This window comes from Canis lupus, chromosome 32 (genome assembly GCF_011100685.1).
Source record: "Canis lupus familiaris isolate Mischka breed German Shepherd chromosome 32, alternate assembly UU_Cfam_GSD_1.0, whole genome shotgun sequence".
NCBI lineage: Eukaryota > Metazoa > Chordata > Mammalia > Carnivora > Canidae > Canis > Canis lupus.
This window is the reverse complement of record NC_049253.1, coordinates 39,721,454-39,747,609: the sequence shown is the minus strand read 5'-3', so window position 1 is coordinate 39,747,609 and position 26,156 is coordinate 39,721,454. Positions and strand designations below refer to the sequence as shown.

General features: G+C 42.7%; 1 protein-coding gene across 1 annotated transcript; it reads right to left on the bottom strand.

Moving 5' to 3' along the window:
- PPEF2 (protein phosphatase with EF-hand domain 2) lies at positions 1-24,243 on the bottom strand. The gene is made up of 17 exons (XM_038582465.1): positions 24,199-24,243; positions 24,054-24,113; positions 23,464-23,664; positions 23,256-23,313; positions 22,135-22,310; positions 20,725-20,839; positions 19,704-19,750; positions 18,573-18,739; positions 18,070-18,106; positions 17,809-17,976; positions 13,270-13,587; positions 11,380-11,565; positions 9,740-9,882; positions 4,845-4,951; positions 4,017-4,180; positions 3,201-3,288; positions 1-608 (listed from the first exon to the last, which is right to left on the bottom strand). Exons 1-17 carry the CDS (start codon positions 24,241-24,243, stop codon positions 355-357), a joined length of 2,334 nt encoding a protein of 777 aa, XP_038438393.1. The 3' UTR covers positions 1-354.
- Positions 24,244-26,156: the final 1,913 nt, after the last annotated feature.

Genomic DNA, 26,156 nt, shown 5'->3' with positions numbered 1-26,156 from the left:
CACAATTTTTCATAACTTTCCTTTATCAATAAGACATTTTAAAAATAATAATTAAAAAGTATAAAATGAAAACAAAGATGGGATTAAATTATCAGTGGTTCTTAACTGGGGTAGACTTGAGGATTTAAAATATTTATAGGTGGGTCTTACCCTGTGAAACTTCTGAGATGGGGATGGGGTACCTATATATTTAAATACACATGTGCACACACACAAAGAGCTGATTATGATGCACACTGGTAGGCAATTTCTCATCATAAAATTCCATAAATCTATGGAGAATAAGGGTGCTATTCCAGGGACAAGCTGAATATTGGTTATGAGGCACCATAGGTGATGGACACCAGGCTGTTCTTAGCGTTTGCTTGGTTTGCTGCAGCCACTGTTATCTGTGTTTGTGGCTTGGGGGCAGTCTGAAGTATCACCCTCTGTGGAGGATTGCTCCACAATGCGGAAAGCCTCCAGGAACTCATTGATGTCGATGTGGCCATCCCTGTTGAGGTCAATGCTCCGGGCAAGGTCACAGATGCAGTCATCTGTGATGTCAATGTTCATATGAGAGCTGAACAGCTTCCAAGTCTGCCTGAACTCATCCAGTGAGATGAACCCTTACCAGAGAGAGGAAGTTATTTCAGTGAGTCAGTCTAGTTTTTTTTTTTTTTTTTTTTTTAATTTTTATTTATTTATGATAGTCACACAGAGAGAGAGAGAGAGAGAGAGAGGCAGAGACATAGGCAGAAGGAGAAGCAGGCTCCATGCACCGGGAGCCCGACGTGGGATTCGATCCCGGGTCTCCAGGATCGCGCCCTGGGCCAAAGGCAGGCGCCAAACCGCTGCGCCACCCAGGGATCCCGTCAGTCTAGTTTTCAATGTTCATTTCCTCTGACATTCTTGCAGGGACACCTGCTCCTTACTGTTGAACAAAGATATTCAAGGCCTTCTATCTGGTTTAAACTCCCAAGGGGATGGCACAAAACTAATGGATCACCAATGGTTCTCAACTGAGAACAATTCTGCTTCCTTTCTCCTGGGGATGTTTGCCAAGGTCTGGAGACATTTTTGATGGTCATGACTTGGTAGGGTAAGTGTTACTGGTATCTAATAGGTAAATGCCAGGGAAGCTACTAAATATCCTACAATACACAGGATAGACCCCCAAACAAAGAATTATTCAGGCCAACATGTCAATAGTGTCATTGCTGAGAAACCATAACCCATCCCAAACATATAATTTATTTTGCTTATAAAAAGCCTTTGGACCCATACATCTAAGGTCAACTGACTTTTTTTTTTTTTTTACAAGGATTCCAAGACCATTAAATGGAGAAAGAACTGTTTTTTCAATAAATGGTAGTGGACAACTGGATATCCTCATGTAAAAGAGTGAAGCTAAATCCCCTACCTTGCACTACCAACAAAAATTGACTCAAAATGAATCAAAGACCTAACGGGAAGAGCTAAAATTGTAAAACTCTTGGAAGAAAACATAGATATAAACTTTTGTGATCTTGGATTACATCATGATTTTTTAGATATGACACCAAAAGCACAAATAACAAATGGAAAAAGATAAATTGGACTTTTTTAATTAAAAAATGTTGTGCATCAGGGATCCCTGGGTGGCTCAGTGGTTTAGCACCTGACTTCAGCCCAGGATGTGATCCTAGAGTCCTGGGATCGAGTCCCATGTTGGGCTTCCTGCATGGAGCCTACTGCTCCCTCTGTCTTTCTCTCCCTCTCCCTCTCTCTCTCGAATAAATAAATAAAATCTTTAAAAAAATTTTGTGCATCAAAGGAAACTACCAAGAAAGTGAAAAGACAATCTATAAAGTTGAAGAAATTATTTTTGTATCATATATCTGATCATGGCATGATATCCAGAATATATAAAAACTCTCATAACAACAAAGAAATGAATAACTCAATTAAAAGATGAGTAAAGGATTTGAATAGACATTTCTCCAGAGAATACATAAAAATTCCAATAAGCACATGAAAAGATGCTCAATATCATTGCTTATTAAGGGAATGCAAATCAAAACCATGAGATACTGCACACCCAGAAGGATGGCTATAAAGGGGGCAGGTAGCAAGCGTTGGTGAGGATATGGAGAAACTGGAGCCCTCAAACCTTGTTAATGGGAATGTAAAATGGTATAGCCACCGTAGAAAACAATTTGGCAGCTCCTCAAAAAAGTAAAACATAGTTTTATGATATGATTCAGCACTTGCACTTCTAGGAATACGTCCAAGAGAATAAAAAACCATATGTTCGCATAAAAGGTTGTACACCAATGTTCACAGCGTCATTGTGAATAACAGCCAAAAAGTGCAAACAATCTAAATGTCTATCAACTGATAAATGGACAAACAAAATGTGCTATATCCATACAATGGAATATTAGCCAGCTATGAAGAGGAATAAAGAACCAATATACACTACAACATGGATGAAAACATTATGCAAAGTAAAAGAAGCCAGACACCAAAGGCCATAATATTGTATGATTCCATTTATATGAAATGTGCAGTATAAGCAAATCCATAGAGACAGAAAGGAGATTAATGGTTGGCAGGGGCTGGTGGAGAAGGGACAGGGATGGAGAGTGACTGCTAATGGGTGTGGGTTTCTTTTTAGGGTGACGAAATATTCTATAATTAGATAGTGGTGATGGTCACACAACCTCATGAATATACTAAGAATCAGTGAACATTTTAAATGGGTAAATTACACGGTGTGTGAATTATACCTAAACATAGGTGGAAAGAGAGTAATAATATTGAAAGAGGCCTTTTGACCACTGGGGGAACAGGATGAGAGTATACAAGACTTCTCTGTACATTTTCTGGTAATATCCTGTGAATCTGTAATGATTCCAGAATAAGAACTTTAAAAAGAATTCTTTAGGAGTGAGATTGTTAAAAAGCCTTTCTTCTCTAGGTACATCTTCTAATAGCTGTTTTTCCTATAAGTTCTCATAAGGTTTGTCTTCAAGATTTCTTCTCTGCTCTACCCCTCTACCTGGATTGTTCATCTTGCCCAAGTACTTTTCCAGTTCTGCCATTTATAAGCATAACCATTATTAATTTTGGTCCTAAGGTGCTTGAGTAGAGAGCTAAATAACCAGGAAAGAGACTGAAAGGTGGGAGGTAAAGTCCGTACTCTGTGTCAGGAGTGATAGGATAATGAGTGTCTTTACCTGAATGATCACTATCTGTGATCCTAAAAATGGCCTCTAGGTTGGGTCGGTTTCGATACAATGTTTCCAGCAAACTTGACTGTATGTTCTGCAAAAGAAAAGACGTTTTCTTTCTATATCTCATGTTTAGACTTGTTCTAATATATAATTAACAATCAACCCTGACAATAAGATACTATTGAAACAGCCTGAAGATATTTTGTCACCAACCAAATAATAATCAGCCTACCAAATAATCTAAGGGTTTAAGAAGTACCTAGTCTATGATGAAAATGTTCTAAAATTGACCCTCATAATGGTTGCACATATCTGTGAATATATGAAAAACCACTGAATTGTACAGTTTGAATGGATGAATTGTATGGTATGTGAACTATATTGAAATAAAGCTATTTTAAAAAGTACCTAGCTCAAGGCCTCATATACATTACACATTCAGGAAGTATTTATTGAATAAATCCTTTTTTTTTTTTTTTTTTTGGAGGTGGGGGAGCAGTATGGTGCCAGGGAAATCAGACAGCCCTGAGTCTGAATCCCAGGTCTACAACTCAGAAGCTCTGTGAGCAGTGTCCCCATAGGTATAATGGTGCTGAGAATACTATACTTGTGGGGTGGGTATTTTGAAGATAAATTGAGGCAACATATGTGTCACTTAACACAAAACCTGACATATAGAAACTCAACTCAACTCAAATAGTTCCATTTTCTCGTCCATCTTCTTTTTTGGGTTCTCAATATTTGTTCCTGATTCAAAGTTCTCCATAGGGAGATTCATGGTCCACAATATGCCTTCATCCACCAATTTCTCACCATTACCTCACGGCTCAGTTGTTCTTTGGCCAAGTCCTCCAGCCAGGACTTGTACTCCAGTGTGTTATCTGTTGAACTGTTCACCAGCTGTGGCTTCAGCATCCGCCATGGCAGTCCTAGATGCAGCACAGACTCCACAGCTTCTGCCCAGGCACTAAGAGTGATTAAACCTACAGGAAAGAGAAAGTTTGTTGACCTGTCACTTATAGGTCTAGTGTCCTGCCCAATAGTGCAGACGTTTTTATCCTGGCATACTTCTTGCTCTCTGTAGGTAATAAAAATAATGGGCACTGTCACTATTTTTGTTAGTCAAGGTAGACTTTGCTGGAAACCAGGATTGCAAGATAAAATACTGGATGCCCAATTAAATTGTTACTGCTCCTTTCTAATAGGACTATATGTGGTCAATGTCTATTAGACTTTCCATTGAGTTGAGCAAAGACAGCATTTCTAGCTTGGACAATAGAACACAGAATAGATATATACACATTAAACAGAAGCCAAATCACTAATCTTTTACTAATCTTGGAAAATTTCTTGTAACCTCCCCCACCTATTGCTTTTTGCTTAGTTCTGGCCTTGTCACCCTCCTTTTGACTCCATTTCTTTTTACCATCTCCCCATCTATATTTTGCTAAATTCATATTCTGTTAAAAGCTTGTAATTTTAAAATTTAGAAAAGATAACTGGAACATTAAATTGAATACAATAAAGAAAGTAGTCAAAGGTGTCCTTTGGCCATTAGTTCAACAAATATTGATTTGATAACTTCTGCAACACAGATTTTTTTTTGGCCAGCTTTCTTCTAGGAATATTTTACTTCCTTGGTCTCACCAGTTTTATCTGCATCATGCTTCTTAAATTCACCAAGAAGATCCAAAGAAGAAGCAAATAACTTTTCCCACAGAGATCTCAGAGCTGACTCCTCTACTCTGCTAATCCTGGGACAGGAGATGAAAAAATTTAAAAGTTAACATAGAGAAAATAGGCATGGATTTGTTTTTCTTACCATACTTCTCTCTTTCCTAATGCCTCAGCCTCCCTGGAGCTCAGTTTGGGAAGGAGGGAAAGGGCTCAGTTTTTGAAGGAAGAGCTCCATCTCTTATTTCTCCCCTTGGCATTTCCACTTCTCCCTGCTAGGCACAAACAGGACCTGCTGCTCTCCATCATAGTGCCGGACAGTGGTTACAGCAAAAGATCTGGAGAGAGACCACCTTTGCAGTAAAGTTATCTTACTGTACTGCACCTCAATTTCCCCATCTACAAAAGAGGGATAAAAACGGTACCTAAAAAAGGAAAGAAAGAAAGAAAGAAAGAAAGAAAGAAAGAAAGAAAGAAAGAAGAAAGAAAGAAAAGAAAAGAAAAAAGAAAAGAAAAGAAAAGAAAAGAAAAGAAAAGAAAAGAAAAATGGTACTTATCTTATAGGATTATTGTAAAGATTAAAAAAGTAAATTCATACAAAGTACTTAGAAGAAACCCCAGCACCTGGAAAGCACTTAGTAAATGGTCTCTGTTATCATACTCATATGCTTTCCTTGTAATTTATTACGTTAAATAGGCACAAGACAAGAGTATGAATAATAAAATAGCTCTAATTTAATTTTCTCATTCTTACTGGATCAAAAGAATAATGCCGGGAACAGGCACTAGATCCAAAGTAAGTGTTCAGGAAATATGTATAGTTGAATGAATAAAAAGATAAAAAGAGAGAAAGGTAAAGAAAAAAAGAGATAAAGGTAAATATATACTTTGTCTTGCCTCACCGAAGAGCCAGCCATTCTATAAATGAGGACCAGATAACCTATGTTTTCAAGTGCCAAGTTACACATGTGCGTGTGCACACACACACAGAGTTTTAATCATGTTTGATGAAAATCTTCCTTGCAATTTAAATAAGTAAATAAATAAATAAATAAATAAATAAATAAATAAATAAATAAATAAAAAATAAGGCAGCCCTGGGGGCGCAGCGGTTTAGCGCCGCCTGCAGCCCAGGGCCTGACCCTGGAGACCCGGGATCGAGTCCCACATCGGGCTCCCTGCACGGAGCCTGCTTCTCCCTCTGCCTGTCTCTCTCTCTCTCTCTCTCTCTCTCTCTCTCTGTGTGTGTCTCTCATGAATAAATAAATAAAATCTTAAAAAAAATTTTAAAAAATCTTAAAAAAAAAGAAGTATGGGACTCCCTCTCGTCCCCCCCAAAGTTTATAAACCATTGGTCTGGCAAAACATTCAAACTATCTTCTGTCAAATTGCAGTCATCCATCATTATCATGACGGGATATAGTATGGTGACACTTTTGGGAGCCGGCTAGATGTACGAGGCTCTGTTCCTAGGGCAAGCAGCAAATAGTGAACATTAACTAAATGCAGAGTTCTGCATGGATTGTTTCTTTCCTCCAACACCCACTGGGGAAGGTCTGATTACTATGCGCATTACAAAGTAACTAATCCAAGGCCACATAGCTAATAACAGGTGGGCCGGCAATCAATCTCAACAGGTGGAGGGCAGGCAGGCTAAACCATCATTGTGAGGCATTGATGTGAACCGAAAGTATGGATGCTGAATGAGAGCTCTCTGAAGAAAAACACAAGATTTTGAGTTTACGGCATTGAACCATCAATAACAATAGTCAGAGACATTCCCCCCTTACTTCTAAGTTCTCCACTGCGCTCCAGGAACTTGAAGTTGTTGGACGAGTGACTTCTAGGTGAATTAGGTGATGTTTCCTTGCTTTAATACAATTGATGAAGATTTCAAAGAGCTCTTTAATTATGTTATTAAAACATATGCTCTATAGGATTCCCTACAGTGACTTTTTTTGCAGTGACAACACCTAAATCCTATGGAATCAGCCATTCCAATTCCCTGGGGCCTACCCCTGGAGATCCTACTTTGGTGGGGCTGTGGTGAGGGTAGGGCGGCTGAGTTTTTGTAAAGCTCCCCTGATGATGTGCCTGCACAGTAGATTTGACTATCACTTAATGAGTTTAAATTTTCATATGAAACTTCTTGAGTGATGCTGGCCTTGATTTTTTAATAACTTGAGTGTTTAATAACTCTTGATTTTTTCACTTGATTAATTTAAATTCAATTTGGCAACATATAGTATAACACCCAGTACTCATCCTATCCAGTGCCCTCCGCAGTGCCCATCACCAGTTACCCCAACCCCCCACTCACCCCCCCTTCCACTACCCCTTGTTCGTTTTCCAGAGTTAGGAGTCTCCTATGGTTTGTCTCCCTTTCTAATTTTTCCCATTCAGTTCCCCTCCTTTCCCCTATAATCCCTTTCACTATTTCTTATATTCCCTGTATAAGTGAAACCATATGATTGTCCTTCTCCGATTGACTTACTTCACTCAGCATGATACCCCCCCACCCATCCACATGGTGGGTATTCGCCCTTTCTAATGGCTGAGTAATATTCCATTGTATACATAGACCACATCTTCTTTATCCATTCATCTGTCAAAGGATGTTGAGGCTCCTTCCACAGTTTGGCTATTGTGGCCATTGCTGCTAGAAACATCGGGGTGCAGGTGTCCCGACGTTTCACTGCCTTTGTATCTTTGGGGTAAATCCCCAACAGTGCAATTGCTGGGTCGTAGGGCAGGTCTATTTTTAACTCTTTGAGGAACCTCCACACAGTTTTCCAGAGTGGCTGCACCAGTTCACATTCCCACCAACAGTGCAAGAGCCTCTCCAACATCTGTTGTTTCTCGTCTTGTTAATTTTCCCCATTCTCACTGGTGTGAGGTGGTATCTCATTGTGGTTTTGATTTGTATTTCCCTGATGGCCAGTGATGCAGAGCATTTTCTCATGTGCGTGTTGGCCATGTCTGTGTCTTCCTCTGTGAGATTTCTGTTCATGTCTTTTGCCCATTTCATGATTGGATTGTTTGTTTCTTGGGTGTTGAGTTTAGTAAGTTCTTTATAGATCTTGGATACTAGTCCTTTATCTGATACGTCATTTGCCAATATCTTCTCCCATTCTGTAGGTTGACTTTTAGTTTTGTTGACTGTTTCTTTTGCTTTGCAGAAGCTTTTTATCTTGATTAAGTCCCAATAATTCATTTTTGCTTTTGTTTCCCTTGCCTTCATAGGTATATCTTGCAAGAAGTTGCTGTGGCCAAGTTCAAAAAGGGTGTTGCCTGGGTTCTCCTCCAGGATTTTGATGGATTCTTGTCTCACATTTAGATCTTTCATCCGTTTTGAGTTTTGTGTATCCAGGCATCCCTACTCTTATTGTGTCTCTGGGAATCTTGAGGCTTCAATGCCCCCCGCGCAATTCTGCCCTATTTCCCTGCTAAACACTTTTCAGTCAGGGAACACTTAGATGTGGATTTTTAAAGTTCCCACTTGTCCAGGGCTGGGCTTTCCTGCCACAGAGGCTTTCATGGCTCTGCTTTCGCCCAGCTTGTCATGGTTCCCCTCCCCACTTTATTCATTTAATTTTTTTTTTTTCTGCCTTCCTACCCTGTTAGAAGCGAAACCCTTCTCTTTTAGCTTTCCGGCTGTTTTCTCTTTACATCTCAGGTCGAATTCGTAGGTGTTCAGGATGATTTGAAAGTTATCTAGGTAAGTTTGTGGGACCAGGTGAGTCGAGGACCCTACTCTTCTGCCATCTTGCCTCCCAACCTAACTCTTGATATTTAATAACTCAAGAGTGATTTAAAATAATGCACTTTTATAGCACTCACACAAAGCAGATGCTAAACATTAAAGTGTTCTCTTCCACTGGGTTTATGTTAACTTTGTTTTGATTTCTAATTAGTTCACTTGATAATTAAAGAAGCTTGTTCAGTAGCACTAACACTGTCTCTGTTAGCAGCTTATATACTCTGGGACCATCTTCTTGGTGGGAAGCAGTACTGCACATCCATTATGTGTGTGATTTCTGAAATAAGACTGCCTGGGTTAAGGCTTGCCTTCATTGTGTATTAGCTGTATGAGTATGAGCCAGCTGATTTAACCTCTGTTCCTTACTGATCTCCTCCATAAAAGTGAAATTCATATGTATTTTATAAGTTCATTGTGAGACATACATATAAATTCTTTATAATAGCACTTAGTGGGTAGTGAGTCCTCAACCAAGGTTAGAACTTAGAATCATCCCAACAGAAGCCATTTAAGTACTGTTATATGCTTCCATCCCGGGAAGAAGACAGCCAGCAAATGTGTGGACTGAAACCCATCTGTCAAATGCCTAGAAAGCAAAAAACCTTTGTCTGTGGCTTATAGGGTAACACAAGCCCTTTAAGGAAGGGAGAAAACAGAAGAGTGACCCTGGAAAAACTTAGTGGCCTGGTATATGGACTTTACCCAAGACACATCCATTGAAAATAAGTTCTGCAGGAAGCAAATTTGTTGCTTTCATTAATGACGCCAAGGTACAGGTCTTAAAGTATATGGAGGACAAAGAAGAGGCTCTTGCTATGTCTATGTGGACCTCACTGCTGACATAGCTAAATTTTGTTGTTGTCGTCACTGTTGTTGTTATAGGTAGGCTCCATGCCCAATGTGGAGCCCAGTGTAGGGCCTGAACTCATAACTCTGAGAGCAAGACCTGAGCTGAGATCAAGAGTGGGGTGCTTACCTAGTTGAGCCACCCAGGTGCCCCACATATTTTGAATTCTCACTTAGAATTTGGATAAATATCATGATGCTTGACATTTCTACAAGCACCATAATTCTGTTTTTCTGAAAATCATTCATTAAAAAGTCTTGCCTTTGCCTCATAGTCAGCCTGTGGGTCTCCTTGTTAGCTTGATACTGCACGATGTATGGGGTCAGGGCCGGTCCCAGTTTGACATAGGCCCCTCTGTTACTGCCAACTTCATAGTAGTTGGAGGCAGAAAAGATTGTTAACACCTAAATCAAAACAGAGAGAGAGAGAGAAAAAAAAAAAAGAGAGAGAGAAAGGCATTCAGGTTCACTGAAAAACTTTTCACCATCAATCTGATAGGGCCCAACCCAATTTCAGGCATTGCTCAATTTCAGAGGCTATTCCTTGGCCTCACCTATGGATTGATTGATTGATTTATAAGATTTTCTTTATTTATTCACAAGAGACACAGAGATAGACGCAGAGACATAGGCACAGGGAGGAGAAGCAGGCTCCAGGCAGGGAGCCCAATGTAGGACTTGGTCCCAGGACCCAGAATCACGCCCTGAGCCAAAGGCAGGTACTCAACCACTGAGCCACCCAGATGTCCCAGATCTTTTCAATTTTTTAAAGTCATCAGTTCTAGTAAGGCAGGAGCTCAAGTAATAACAGCTTGAATTCTGATGGGACATCCACAACATGCTTTCTTCATAGTTTCATCTCAAGTACAATAGTAGGGGTCAGAGAAAACATTTCATTTGGATCAACTGAGAGGCAAGCAGGATCCAATAACTTGGGAAGGCCGTTACAATTGGCAAGCCGGGGACAGCCCAGGTGGCTCAGCGGTTTAGCGCCGTCTTCTGCCCAGGGCCTGATCTCACATCGGGCTCCCTGCATGGGGCCTGTTTCTCACTCTGCCTGTGTCTCTGCCTCTTTGTCTCTCTGTGTCTCTCATGAATAAATAAATAAAAATCTTAAAAAGAAAAAAAAAAACAATTGGCAAACCAGTAATCAGAGCTGGTATGAGGCCTCAAAGCAGTTTCCCATGGAATACCCTGCCTCCTGCGATGCCCTGTGAAGGTTTCCATCGTTAGTACATTGGGAAATGGTAGACACTGCATCTCTTCTTGGAGATTTATAAGGGATATAGGAAACTAAAAGTTCTCAGAACTTCCACAGTAGAGAAACTTGAATTAACCAAACACTTCTTAGATTAGTTCATCTCACTTTTTCCCCCCACATGGAAACCTGTTCTTCTCCTGTAGAGTTGGTTTCCGCGGGACCGCTCTCATCCTAGTGGCACTGGGCTAGGCAACCATTGTAGGATTAAGATGCCCAAAGATCAGTTAGAATATTAAATATGTTCCTGAGATGACAAACAATCCTGAATCCCTGTCTGGGGCACAGTGCAGAAATCCTGTCACCCTGCAGTGTTGTTTGAAACATGTGGCAGCAAGCAATGTGACTTAAAGAATGGAGATGTGGCTGGGAAACCACTAAGCCATGTATTTCTGTCCGCGAGATGGGACAGTATCTGCCTTTTTGTTCTCTCGGGGTACATGCTGTGTGGTGGCAGCAATCAAATTCTGAGGTTTGAAGAGGCTATGAAAGTCAAGGAGAAGCGACTATAAAGGACCGCGCCACCTGGAGAGAGCGGGTAACACACACGAGCCACGGCTGGCCGTGGGCAACCAAGAGCCTGCGCTTGTCCCGACCTGGGGGTGACGTGGACCGCTCCCGGGCACCACACACACTGTGCCCACCTTGCGTCTGTGGCAGAACTCGTAGCCTTCAGGCTTGCGCTCGTGGGAGCGGATCAGGAACTGCAGGTTGTATTTCTGTAGCAACTGTTCTGTTACACTAGGTCCAAAATAACAGCCTCCTCCTCGAACGGTATTGGCTTTGCAGCCCTCCTGGGCCATGGGATCGCTCCACAGTATATCGACCACCTGGAAAGACCAAGAGATGGTTTCTTTCCTAAACTCTAGAGAGAGATTCAGAGTCATTCCTATGAAAAGCGGAGGAGTAAAAGGCAGAGGAGGAGAGGAAGAAGAGGCTACAAATATTTGGATGGAAATAAGTGAATCGTTTTCCCTGTGATCAATATTTGATAGATGCTCATATTTGAACCTCTGGGGTTCCAGAACTTTCTCTTACTCACAGGAGGAGCACGTGTATGCGCATATTGTTTGACAAGCCACTTTCTAGGAGATAAATCTTATGCGAAGGCTCCACATATAAACCAGATAAAAAGGGAGCTGCTCTGGTAGGAGCTCTGATCGGAGCCAGTAATCTTCGGTTAGCCCAATTCTCTGGGCTCCTGGACATGTGCCCCAGAAAGAAGGCGGAAGTCCTGGGACTGGCAATGTGATCTCTCATGCAGCATTCACAAGGCCCAGGTGTAGTCCTGGGAAGGTGCAATCAAATGCTTAATCTCTTAAAGTAATTTCAGCATTTTTAAAAGAATTTGCAGAAGAGCTGAATAATTTTTCTAGCAATTCAGGTTCTACCCTTTGGTTACTACTCAGGAAACACTGATGGCTAATCTTGTACACAACTTACATGAAATATTTGGGTGTATTTTGGTTGTTGACACCCAGTACTTTCTAAATGTACTTTTAAGGGGGAAAAATGCATTTGACTTGTAAACATCAGAACATTATTAATGAGTCACATTTTGCAAAAGGAGAGACTTGCATTTATTTTAGAATTTCCATTTTAAGTTGATGTTGGAGTCCAAATCGACAGACAGCTCAGCGAGAATGTAATGTAAACTCACCATCTAGCTCTCTGAGGTTTCCAGCCTCGGGGTCAGCTGTGACTCCTCTTTCTCACCACCCTCCATCCAATTAATCCGCAAGTTCTGCCAATTTTAGCTCTTACATAATTCTGAATTCTCTCCTTTCTTTATTGGATGAACCATAAAAAAGCTGCCATTCTTACAGGTGACAAATGGTTGAATACCAGCAAGTTCACTTAGTGCCACTAACACTCCTGGCACACGCTTCCCACACAGATCTCCCAGGTGGATTACAAGTCCTACCACCCCAGTCTTGCCTGGGTGAAATGTGCCCTCCATTTGGCAGCCGGGGGCATATTTAGGTGAACACTGGGAGTGCCTACTCTGAATTCATTCTCCTTTTTCCTTCTTGGGAAGAGAACTCTGATGGGGTGTTTGGGGCGGCAGCATGCCCAGCTACACACTTGCTGTCCCGGTCTCCCTTACAGCGAAGGGTGACTATGTGACACAGTTCTGAAGATTCTGGAGAAGCCTTTAGTTGCCTGAGAACAGAGGCCCCAGAAGCTGCTGACCTAACCCACTGGACCTTGAACTACAGGAGCCATCTTTCTGATACATTAAAAACAAAACCTCAGGTAACAGCATCCAGTAAGTCAGGCTTACCTTCCTACCCAGTGAGGCGAGGTCACTAAGTGGGTGATTGCGCACCTGCCACAGCTTCCCATCCTCCATAAAACTCTAAAATATTTGAGTTCTTAGGCCAATACTAATATCCTTCTGGGGTGTTCTAGCCCCAGGGGGAGAGGTGGAAAAAATACCCTGAATTTACAGAGGGAAGAGATTCCCTTTGGTTTTCAAAATCCTGTCCCGAAGACAGCCACATTGCAGGGAGCAGCACCAGGCCACGGCTCACCTGCTTCCAGGCCTCCTGAGTGGGCTGCAGGGGCTCCGGGCTTCCCAGCCTGCTTCTGGCGTGGAGGGCAGGGGGCTCCCCTCCGCCCGGCTCTTGGGGGGCCTGCCTGCTGCCGGCACCGTCCAGCCCCGGGTCCCCAGGGCGGGCCGCAGCTGCAGGGGATGCTGGAGGAGCGGCTGGCCCGGTGCCCCCGCGGGAGCCCAGGTGGAGGCGCCCAGGGCGCAGAGCCAGCTCCGGGGCAGGAACCCGCGCGGCCTTCTCTTTCGCAGGCTGCTTCCCCTTCTGCCTCCTCGTCTTGCGCCCCAGGGTGGAAACCACCTAAAAACGTCCGGAGAAGATACAGACGCTGGGCTGACACCGCAGTTGGTTTCCTGAGTAGCCCCTCCACGGTGAGCACCTGGGCTCCGGGGGAAGCCTCTAGAAACCCTCAGAGCACTTTGGTGACCGCTGTGGTATTCAAGGACATGATCTGTGGCCTTACAGTTTTTGGTTTGCATTTCCTTTTTTCCTAGTACTTCATATATATTGTATTTTTTAACAAAAGTACTGATCTGTGACAAACTGGAAGTTTATAAAACCTGATCTTCCACCACAGATAATTCGAGAGATACTAAGCCAGGCCACTCTTTCCTCTAGGAACCCGGTGAGTTTTAGACAAGGACGGGAAAGGGGACCTCTCGGGAAGGGAAGTCTGTATGGACTTTCCTGCTATACAACCAGGTGTTAAAGGAGAAGAAATGCAGCTTGCAGTTGAAGAATGTTGGGATAGGAAACACCTGATGCTTTGCTGTGGGCGAGGCAGCACTTTGTGGCATCTTATAGGAAGTGCTATCTTACTTGTTGAGGAAGGCAGGGAGTGGAAGGGAGCACCTCTTTCCAGCCTGGACCTAATTGGAAAGAGACTCTTTTTGCCAAAGAGACTGAGTATGGTCCCTGTCACTGACTCAGAGTCATCATGGTACTGGGACCCGGCTGACAGTGTAGTCACAAGCTGGAAGAATTCTGATCATGGGAAAGAAAGAAAATAAGGCCACAGAGCAGAGCTGTGGCATCCAGCAACCATTCCTGGTGTGCCTGAGTGCCACAGTGGAAACCGAGGGACACATTGTCAGGCTATCAATGACAGAGGTCTGGCTCACAACGGGAACTCAGTGCAAACACGTAATCAAAGAATGAGAACTTTCTGCAAATAGATGTAAGGACTGTGATCCAAGAAAGCCATGTCCTCGTGTGGACTAGTCTAGGGCGAGGACAAAGGACACTCAGAGAGGGTCAGCAGAACCTGAATGATGTTTTAAGAGGAATCCAGATTGAATATAGCAGAACAGAGGTGTTCTCTAACTTTGGACAAGCACTAATGACTTTCTAGGCAGCTTAGCCCTGGGCATAGACAGTAAAAGGCCATCAAATGTGAATGGAGTCATAACCTCCTCCTTCTCTCCTTGCTGCAACTCAGATTGAGTGTCAGACTATCAGTCCCACCCCTTTCCACCCTCTGGTAACTTTATTTCAAGGATGTTATTTATCTGCCCCCCAAAAGGCATCTCTAATTTTGATTTTTAAGGAGAATGACAGTGTTACTATGTATTGAGCCCTTTCTAAATAGTGCTATGCTGGGCACTTAGCATGAATTCATTGATTGACCCTCAGGTCACCGCTGTAAGACTGCGTCCTCATTTATGGTTTTACATGAATTCATTGATTAGTGCTCACACCCCTGTGAGACAGCATCCTCACTTATAGTACAGACGAGACACCCGAGACACAGAGATACTAAAACGTTACCAGGACGGTATCCAGATATCTGACTCCAGAGCTCCTACTTTTGTGTTTCTCTCCCAAGTGATCCCTGGACTCTGTACAGATGGCTACATCTCCCCTCCCCAGAGCTTTGCAAACCAACTATTGGGAGGTTGGCTTTTTGCTAAGCTACAGAAAATAAACTGTTCTTTAGCATTCTTTCCCAAAGTTCCTACTTCTCCTGTATACATGAAATGTGATTCCTCCCATGAGATCATCTCCTTTATTGTGACTTGTTGTCTCTACCTCCAGACATAGATGCAGCAGAACAGAATATTTGAATTTAAAAAAAAAGTGAGGTGCTGGACATTGTGCAGAATTGACAAAGGAAATACTTAGAGCTAGTTTTAGGTCCCTTGAACCCCTCCTCCTCTGTTAAGAACATGAAAGGGTTGAGATTATGGAAAAGCAGAGACGGAATTTATAATGAAGATTTTTGAAGGAAGCTGTTGAAAATGTTGCAGGTGCCCCCTCTCCCACCTCTGCCAAGGAGTTATCCTTTTCCCCTTCCGACACTCAGTTTGTGGGTACAGGGACACATAACTGGTCTTTCAGTCGCCAGAACACAAGGGGCCATAGCCAGACCTTGATAGGTAGGATTTGAATCCAGAAACCTTGGACTGAATGCAATTATTGGATGAGACCTGAGTGCTGACTCCATTGAGGAGGGATGGGCATGGCTCGCTATGTGGGAACCAGGATGCATGGAAATTTGGGGAGTAACAAAAACAGATCAAGACAGAATTGGCATCTATTTACACTTCTATCTAACATCTATCTACACTTCTTCCTTAGAAATAGAAACCCAGATTCTTATAGATACCACCTGGAATTAGGAATACACTCTCCAACCTGCCTTTCAGCCTAAATGTTAACAGATGATAAAATTTTGAACAGAAACATGAACAAAAACTTTGTGTACAACTGAATGTCCTTAAAGGGAAGAAACATGCCTTTCTCCTACTTTCTAATTTATGCTGCTAGAATGTGGTCATGATGGCTGGAACCCAAGTAGCCATGCTGGGCCATGATGCAGCCTGGGGGAGCAACAAGACAGCAGGAAACTGGGTCCCTGGTGACTTTGTGGTGTTACCCTACCAGCCCTGGACTGCTTGTTTCCTGTGTTTATTTACAGAAGGAAGGAATAATCATAAACCATTGTTATTGAAGTTTTCTGTCACTTCAGCCAAATGCAGTTAATACGATTTCTACTTGTTGAGTACAAATTTTGTAAAGCATGTGCATATGTATTTTCATTTAATCCTCACAACACCTAGGATATAGTCATTTATATTCCTATTGTATAGATTCAGAAACTGATGTTATAGTAAATTACTTTTTCAAGGCAATATTCTATAAGTAGCAGAAACAGAATTTTTATCCATTTCTTTCCAACTTCATAGGCCATGGCATAATCACTTACCATAGCTACTCAAGGAAAAAAGAACATATTTCTATTCAATACCTGTGTGGCAGACCACCACTCCTCCAAATCTATTTTCCCCTTCTTCGTCATAGGAATGGGAACCCCAACTCTTGTGCTAGGCCTGCAGCCAACCAGAAAGAAGGCTGCATTTCCAGCTTCACTTATAGCAAGGTGTAATTCTGAACAACAGGATGAGAACAGAAGAGATGTATACAACTTCTTCACTGTGTCTTTAAAGGGCAGGGATATTCTTCCCCCTTCCTTCCTCTATCCTACTGCTTGGAACACAGATGTGGTGGCAAGCCATCTTGGCCTACACAGATGAGGGCATGGGAAACACACCCCAAGGATGGCAGCATAAGAAGACTTGGTTCTTGGATAACCTAGTAAAACAAAGCTGCCATACTAGCCAAGTACTTCATGTTCTAAGATGCAAACCCAGATCTGTCTGATTCTAAAGCCATATTCTTTCATTTGTGTCTCATATAACACAGACTTACATGAATTAGAGTTGCTCAAAGCACACAGGCTTGTGTAGTAATGAGTGCTCTATCTTTGGAACCGCTCAGATGAATGTTTTCAAGGATGTTGTAGTAGGGATTCTTGTGTTTTGGAAGGGGCAGCTGGAGTACAGAAGCCATAGGACACCATTCAAGTACAAGAGTTTGTGATTAAAAGAAAATAGAATCTTTTTTTCCTAAAGTTTTACTTCCAAAGTGAAACAAAATAGAGATGTGTTAATACTGGAGTATAATGCATTCTGTGTCACTCACTCCTCCTGCTGGTTATTGTAAATCCCCTTAGGGAGGCACCATCTCTGGTTATCTCTGTATCCCCCCTACCATTTTCCTTGCACATAGTAAGTACTTTAAACATAGTTGTTGAGTTTAATTCTAAATTGATCTTCATCCTTCTATCTGCCAGTAGCATCCTCCCTCCATGAAGTAGGACATACACATTTGTTAGTTTAACCGAGTTATTTGAGAAATAGAGGCTCTTCAGGTACAGTGATTGAGGAGTATTTACTAGAATTGTCCAGATCAGGGACAGCAAATAGATGGCTCTCACTGTCACTCTCCACTATCACATCCAGAACAAACACCACTAATGGATCACAGCACACTTGTGCCTTGTGCTTGGACGTGGATTCTTAATCTTTCTCCTTTTAATGGTTTAATGGCTTCTCTTAACAGCCCTTATTAGTCACCTGGAGTCCATGTGCAAGATGATATTTTATGCTGCCAGTGAAACTGGGTTAAATTATTATGAACTGGATTATTATTAACTGGGTTAAATTATAGTGAAATACATACCACTTCAGTAGTCAGTACCTTGTGCCTGTCTAGTTTAGCCAAAAGCTCCAGGTCAGGCATGTCTGACACTCCGCCATGAAGAATCAGGACTTTCTCATCAACCAGAGTAGCCAGATGAAGCCAACAGAAAACATCCTGCAGTATTTTTAGTATTTTCTTGCCATGTGTCTAGAAAATGATAGTTAGAAGATAATAAGTTTCAAATGACACTACTAGACTCATCTGAACTAAGAGAAACTTTTGCTTTTAAAGGCAGCATACCTTATATTTATGCATCACTTCCTTGGTAAGGCCATATCTAGATTTAGAAAGAAAAATAGATATTACATTTGGTGACATTATGGTATAATTGAATTCTTATAAAAATTCATATTCTATATACATATACTTAAATATATGGAAGAGACTGAGGTATAATACTTACCAAAATGTTTACAATCATAGCATTCTGTTTGGTTCAAGAAATTATAGGATATTTTGATTTCTTCCTTTTGCTTATCTGTATTTCTTACCTTTCGTATATTGAGCCTTTATTGTTTAGATGATAAAGAGTATGGATATGTGAAAAAAATTTAATGGTTTTATTAGGAGTAGGATAATGTGTAAATTTTAAAGAAATATTTTAAATGTCATATATTGCATATTCTTTTATAAAACTGAAAAACTACTTTTAAAAGGCATTTGACAAATAAGGAGCTCTGACGAAATAACTTTTTACAATGACAAGTAAATATCAAATAACCAAGCATGTTTTAGTTTGTTACCGTAAGTTCACCATATGGTCCTCATGGTTTCCTCGGTTAAGACGGAACTCTTTTGGGTAAACCAACATGAAGGCAAAAAGAATCATCAGGATCTCTACTGATTCTTTGCCTCGATCCACGAAGTCACCATTGAAGACATAGGCCCTCTCTGGTGACGGAAGGCCATTCTTCCCAACAAGAAGACAAGTCAAGAAGAGGAAACAAAGGAAGGGAATAGGAAATTGGGTCAAACCAATGTGCATTTGACAGTTACATCAGATCATACATGAATTCTGTACTTTCTGGCTCTCCTCCAAATGTGAATTGTCAACAAAAGATGGAAGTATTTTTTTATTGGTCTTATATTTCCTTTCTAGTCAGGCTGAGGTTATGACATGCTCATCAAAATAAGGACTTTATACAAAGCCAGAGTCTTGCCATGTAGTAGGTACAAAGGACACTGAACTTATGATCCAACAGCCAGTTTTAAGTCCTGGCCACAATATCTATTTTAAAAAAAAAAAAGATTTATTCATTTGTTTGAGAGAGAGAGAGAGACAGCCTAACATAGGGCTCAATTCCATGACTCAGATATCATGACCTGAGCCAAAATCAAGAGTGGGATGCTCAACCAACTGAGTCATCGAGGCACCCTTGGCCACAATATCTTTAGTAATAGCAAAAATAGCTGTCAGATTCCTCTGAATTAAATAAGACAAATGAGAAAATGCTTTGGGAAGCACAGTATATATAAAGTAATATTACATTAAAGGAACATTCATGTATGTTGTTACATGCTCTACATTTTATAACTAGAAATGGATAGGAAAATAGCTTTTGGGCACTTTACTAATCATCAATTTTCTTTATTTGGAAAAAAGAAAAGTACTAAATAATGATTCCTTGTCTTTATTTTAAAATAGTCTACAATAAATAAGTAAATAAATAAATAAATAAATAAAACAGTTTACAAAAATATACTAAAATGTAACGCAGTGCTGGCTTTTATATTATGTACTTGCTATGAGGTATTATTTAAACTTTAAAATAATATTTTAAAAATCCAAGCATACTTAAGCATTTGTTTATAGATTCTATATTTGAACTTCCAGAATAAGTCTCAGAGCAAGACAGGATCTTAAGCACTCATACCTTATGAAATATAAATATTAAGTCATCCAACTGGCCGTGCAAGTCTCCTAACAGAGACAGAAAAAGAATATCAGTTTCTATTGGTTCTTGCCACTGTGTCTCATTTTTACTATGAAAAGGAAAACACCCAGAAAAATCTGACAAAAGTGATGGTTACTCATTTTTCCATATGTAAGAGAGGGATAAATATTAATTTCCCTTGTTGCAGAGATAGTTAATATTGAAAGCAGGAAATATGATCTTTTTCTACAAGATTATCATGAATAGTAAATGAAGTAAAGAACAGGACAGAATACTGCAGGGTTGCCAACTCAAATGGGAGCTGGAGTGATTCTGCTCTATCCACGGCAGGAAGACGATATTCACATGTGGGCCGGTGTTCTGAGATTTTTCAAGAGATGTTGGAAATCTGGATTTTAAAATTAGTTCAATTTTAAAATCCTCTGATTTTCAAAAACTGGAAATTAATTTGAAAAATTTAAGAACATTTCAGGGCAAATAAGACCTATCTGCAGGTTGCAAGCAGTCCTCAGGGTGCCAGTTTATTTACAATCCCTGGTGTATTGCAGGCCGTATCCCCTAAGATGTGGGACATCAGTCTGTAATAGATGTTTAAACGTCTCTGAAAACATAAGGATATGGAAAGAATCGTGACTGACAGGATTTCTCTCTGGGAAAAGACTATATGTGGGTGGAAGGAAGAGTTTGCTAGGGCTTGCTCAAGTAACAAGAAATAAGCTGTCTTCTGACAAGGGGGATCTGGCTAATTGCAGGGATTTTGTTTTGAATGGAGAGCGCGAGTTAGGGGCCAAATGGGAATTGCTTGGGGAAATAAGGCAGAAGCTGGGCCCTCTTGGCCCATAGCCCTTCGTTGCACTGCAGCTGCCTCAGTACACGTGGCGTGAATCCGTGAGCACTCTCAGGGTGCATGCATCTCCCACCAGCCTGCCTCTCCTCTTCCCCATCACAGGGGCTTTCTTGTTTGGGTCTAGCATATGAAGCCATTCTGTCCGGTGCTTACCACACACTGTGATCTCCTCGCTGTAACAGGTGGAGACCCGGTTGATGTTTGGCAGTTGTACCAGGTGTTTCCTGGTTTCATGCAAAAGATTCAAGACATAGCGAGCATGGAGCTGCTACTAGGAGGAAGCAGAGGGAGGGACAAAATGACACTGATATTCATGCAGCAAACGGGGCCTCACCTTGACTGTGTAATGACTCCAATCACCTGAGACCCCAAGAGTGACCCTAGTAAATCGACTCTGGGACCCTCTGCATGGATCCTCTCTTTTTCACCTATCTTCTGCTCTTGTTTCTGCTTTTCATCATCCCCAAATATTGAACTAATTATCTCTTTACTACCGATTGAATGAGAGCATCCCATGCCTTCAGCGTGGGAGAAATGCACGCTTATCTCAGTGAGGTGTGAGTAAGTGCATGCGCATTGATGGTACTGAGGATCCTGACATCACGGAGAATACCATCCCAACTCCTCCTGCAACAAATTGCCTTCAAATGAAGGAAAGAAAGGGCTGGAATCTGGCATAGAACCAGAATCTGACCACTTCTCACCACCTCTACCTCTACCACCGGGGTTTCAAGCCACTATCACCTTTTGCCTGGTCTGTGGGAAAACCCTGACTGGTCTCCCTGCTTCAGCCCTCGCTCCCCACACTCTATTCAGAAAACAGAATGATGATTTTAAAAATCAAGCCAAGTTACATCATTCCTCTGCCCAATGTCTTCTCATCTCTTTGAGAAACATAAAAGCCCACCCACTCTCCTCTCTGCCTCCATTCCTTAACTCTCTTCCCTAAGCCTCTCCTCACCAAGTGGCCTTCCTGAGGTCCCCAAGCCATCCAGGCAGGGTCCTACCTCACAGCCTTTCCATTTGTTCCTCCTGCCTGGAACATCTTTCTGGAGGCATCCACATGGTACATTTCCTCACCTTTTCCGCGGTGCCTTCTGAGACTGCAGCCATCTCTCCTACCTAGAACTTAGTTCATTGTTTTCCATAGCTCTAATTTCTGTCTAATATATTACAGAATCTACTTATTTGTTGTTCTTTCTGATCTATTGTGTGTCTCCCCGCTAGAATGTCAGCCCTGTGAGGGCAGGGATTTCTGCCTTGCTCATTGCTGTATCCCCAGGCCCAGAACAGTGTCTACACATAGTAGTGCTCACTAATTACCTGTGGGATGAATGAACCAGGAAAGATGACATAAATTAGGAGAAGTTTTCAGTACACAACACCTGGTTTATTGACTTGTACAAGGTCCTGGTTAAGTGAAGAGGACATGGAATCTCTCTAGTACATCCATATAGATACTAACACCCTAAATCCAGGGCTCTTCCTTCTGTGTTAGGTCTGGTCTCTCTCTACCTACTACATGGCATTGGTGGCGGCCCAGGTTCCCCAGAGCAAGCTTACTTGTTTCAGTCTGAAAGCTTCCACCAGGGCAGTTGCGTGGTCAGGAAGGAGTGGGAAGGAGAGGCGTGGCCCCGTGTAATTGTCTGGTACCTCTATAGATTCATAGTCACTGCCTTTCTCCATCTCAGAGTCCTGGAGGAATCTCTCCGTGGTGAATTTGCAGTTCAGGAAGTCCCCTGGTCAGGACAGAAGGTTTGGACAGCTTATCATCAGCTGTGCAGTCAGTTGGCAATACAAGACTGTCTTTCCCTGGACCATACTTGAAGTGGGGTGGGCCAGTCTGGCATCAGCTCCAACACCAGGGAAGAGAAAGGGAAGGGAAAGTGACAACAGATTAAGGTGGGCACAAGGTGCCTGGGTGGCCCCCTGCCTTTGGCTCAGGTCATGATCCAGGGTCCTGGGATGGAGCCCTGTGTTGGGCTCCCTGCTCAGCGGGGAGTCTGCTTCTCCCTCTGCTTTTCACCCTTGCTCACACTCTCTATCTCTCTCTCTCATTCTGTTCCCTCTCAAATAAATAAATAAGGTCTTAAAAAAAAAAAAGATTAAGGTGGGCAGGAGGAAAAGGTTAAGCTTTAATGTCAATTTCATTTTACTTTTATTTTAAAATATTGAGATTTGTTAGACCTAGAAAGAATAGAAATTGAGGAGCCGAGGCTTATAAGCAGAAGGAAAAGGAAAAGCCTTGACAGGGAAAAAAAAAAAAAAAAAAAGCTCACAGGTATTTGTGGTATACTCAGTGAGTGTGGCAGAAGCCATTAGACCTTTCAGGGCCCTTCAAGCAAGGGCCAACCACCAGCTTCCGCATCACTGGCTCACAGGGGTCCTAGGCTCACAGGGGTCCTCAGCAGGCCTGAAATGTGGAATCAACAGCCTTTCCGATCCACCCCTCCCAGCAGCCTTCAACCAATGAGCCTCAGGACATGACATATGAAGACTCTAGTTCTCTCTGCCTTCAGGTGGGATCATTCCAAGGCATGGGATGTTGCACCATTTCCCAGGCACACCAACCTGCTGGCTTAGTAGCACATCCCCACCCCCTTTATTGGCTGCCTTCCTTGCCCTGAATTCCTTCCCACCCCGTCCCCACCCCCATTATGTCCTGTATGGCAGCTCATACTCACTCTCATGATTGCTGTTGGGGGTAAAGTGATCCACAAGGTAGCTGAAGAAATCATGGAGCTGCAGGAGAACCGAAGACTCCGCTTCAGAGATGAGTGCAAACAGAACCGGGAGGGTCCAAATCAGCCGCACCCTCTGGGCAACTGAGCCCTGCTGCCCGCGGGCTAGAAGGCAGAGCACACGGTGACTCTGTCCCACATCCCACCGCACCTTGACCTGGTCCTGCTGCCCAGCATACTCGATAGACTGGAAGATGCGCCAGGTGCAGCGCCGCCTCGTCTCCAGGCGTGCCATGTAGCGCCGGTACCATCTCTGGATCAGGGCTGCTGCCTTGAAGGCTGTGAAATGGGTGGAGATGCGAGCCAGTAAGCTGGGACCCCCTGGGCTGGGAGGGGGTGAAGGGCACCTCTCCTATGGTGACGCAGGAACAAGACAGTGGAGAGAAGCACTACCCGTTGCTGCTGGTGGGAAGGATTTGCCTTACCACTGGCTGGGGTGCTGGTTTCCCCGTTCCCATCTCCCACCCCACCTTCATTCTTACCTAGTACTTATACTAATATCACCGGAGGTTTACTGGAATTCCTACTTTTTGCTGAGAATACTGCGTGTGCAGGTGGGAGGCTGGATTGCCAGGATTCTTAAGAAACGTAACCTGAAGAGGTTGCAAGCATGAGGCATCCCTGCAGAGTGGAAACGCAGGGGTAGAAAGTGGGGAAGACATTTTGACATAACAATAGACTGGATAGCAGGAGTCCTGGGTTCTAGGCCTGGAAATGCCCTCATCAGCTCTGTGGCCTTACGTGGATTTTACCTTCCTGGGCCTCAGTGTTCCCATCCCGAAAGGGGGATGGACTAGATGACTGGGGAAAACAAACCATAGACAAACACGCAAATTCTGCATGAAATGTCAGGTGGTAGTAAATGCTTATAGGGCTCTGCACTTGCTTTCTCCATACTTGTCACAGCCCTGTGGGCTTTAAGTGTCCCCATCGTGATATCTGGGTGAGCACACTGACTATCAAATCTGCAGGCAGGCTTTGGGCTTCTCCTTTTGCCAGGACCTGTGCTGGGTGACCGCGTCCACAGGGTGGCACGATGAGGTTTACCTCTTTCTATGAGCTTTAGGACCTGTGGTCATGTACTGCTGCTATAGAAGAGAACAGCTGTTCACATAAATAACTAGATTCTTCTTAAGCTTCTGGGCCTGAATGTACCATTGGTGATGAATGGAGCATTTGTGGATAAAGCGAGATTAAAAAGAAAACCCTACAGGTTAATTCAGGTCAACCTCATGAAGAGTAGACAGACTGATTTAATATAGTTAGCCTGCATTAGAGAGCTCACAGAATTCTGCTGATTTCTCTAAGAATGTCAATGGGAGAGTGGGGGGAGGAGAACCAGGGAGGGTCTTAAACAAAGCTGAATGTGATTTCCTCTGACAAAGAATGTCACACGGTAGCTATTACTCAAAGGCACTTACCCAACACTAAGGGTTGAAGCTGAAGCTCTACCAACTGACTTCTGTAAATCCATGTTCAGAATGGTGAACAGACTTTCTAGAAACTTATGGGAAGCACAGATACCTGGACCTTGCCTTAGAAGCCACAGCTTTAGACTCTCTACAAGGAGTCCAGGGACCTTCAAGGCTGACAAACTCCACACACGACTCATGTGCACTCAAGTGGAAGCAATACTGAGGAGTATCGGGGCCACCAAGGTTCTGTGAAAAATGTTGTTTGCTAACACCTTTCTTCAACATTTAAAGGAAAGGGCTGCCAACTAGGCAGATTTATATCCTCAGTCTTGCTTGACTGGCTTTGGGCAGGGACAGCAGGCAGTGCCTCCTCACCTGTTTCTCCCACCTAGTCCTGCCAGGGGTCTGAGTTACCCTTAACTGAGATAAAGGCTGTGAGGTGCAGGATGGTCTAAGACCTTCTACTCCTGCCTTCCCAACAGCGCAATATAACACACTTGGGCTCCTCTTGCTCCAGCTTTCCCACCCCCCCCTTTTTTTAAGGAGGCTCCACGCTCAATGTGGGGCTCAAACTCATGACCCTGAGATCAAAAGTCACATGCTCCACCGACTGAGCCAGCCAGGCACCTCTAGAACATGCAACTCTTGATTTCAGGGTTGTGAGTTTGAGCTCCAGGTTGGGTGTCGAGATTACTTAAAAAAGAAAATCTTTCAGAGCATCTGGGTGGTTCAGTTGGTTAAGCATCTGCCTTTGGCTCAGGTCATGATCTCAGGGTCCTGGGATCACGCCCCCACATCGGGCCCCCTGCTCACCAGGGATCTGCTTCTCCCTTCCCTCCTGCCCCTCCCCCTTGCTCATGTACATGCTCTCAAATAAATAAAATCCTAAAAAAAGAACAAGAGCCTCCAGCCCCAGCTACCCAGAGGATTATAGACAAACCACCCAGCTGGTCCCTTTGCAAATTCCAGACCCACAAAATCACAAGCAGATAAAATGGTTGTCTTAAGCCACTAAGTTTTGGGATAGTTATGAAGCAATACATCATTGGAAGAGGAATTATAAAAATGCTTTACAAAGTCATAAAATAAACTTAAAGCAAAATGAATAATCAATCTCCAAAGATGAAAAGCAAAAGTTTAGGGGCGCCTGGGTGGTTCAGTCAGTTAAGCATCCAGCTCTTGATTTTGGCTCAGCTAATAGTCTCAGAGTGGTGAGAAAGAGCCCTGGGTTTGGCTCCACGCTAAGCATTAAGCCTGCTTAAGGTCCTCTCTCTCCCTCTCCCTTTTCCCCTCCCCTACAATTCACACATGCTCTCTCTCTCTCTCTCGCTCTCAAAAAAAAAGCGCAAAAGTTAAATAAGTGAATCTTACCTTATTTAAGTTAGAAACACAGAATGGAGTTATTTCAAATGCCTTGAGAATTCAGTAA

Excerpts from the sequence above, each read along its gene's own strand:
- PPEF2 (XM_038582465.1), bottom strand. The coding sequence starts at position 24,243 with ATGGGGACACTTAAAGCCCACAGGGCTGTGACAAGTATGGAGAAA. Across the intron at positions 4,952-9,739 it reads AGGCTGACTATGAGGCAAAG|GATTAGCAGAGTAGAGGAGT; the intron begins GCAAGACTTTTT and ends CTCCTGTCCCAG. Across the intron at positions 3,289-4,016 it reads AAGAACAACTGAGCCGTGAG|AACATACAGTCAAGTTTGCT; the intron begins GTAATGGTGAGA and ends TTTCTTTTGCAG.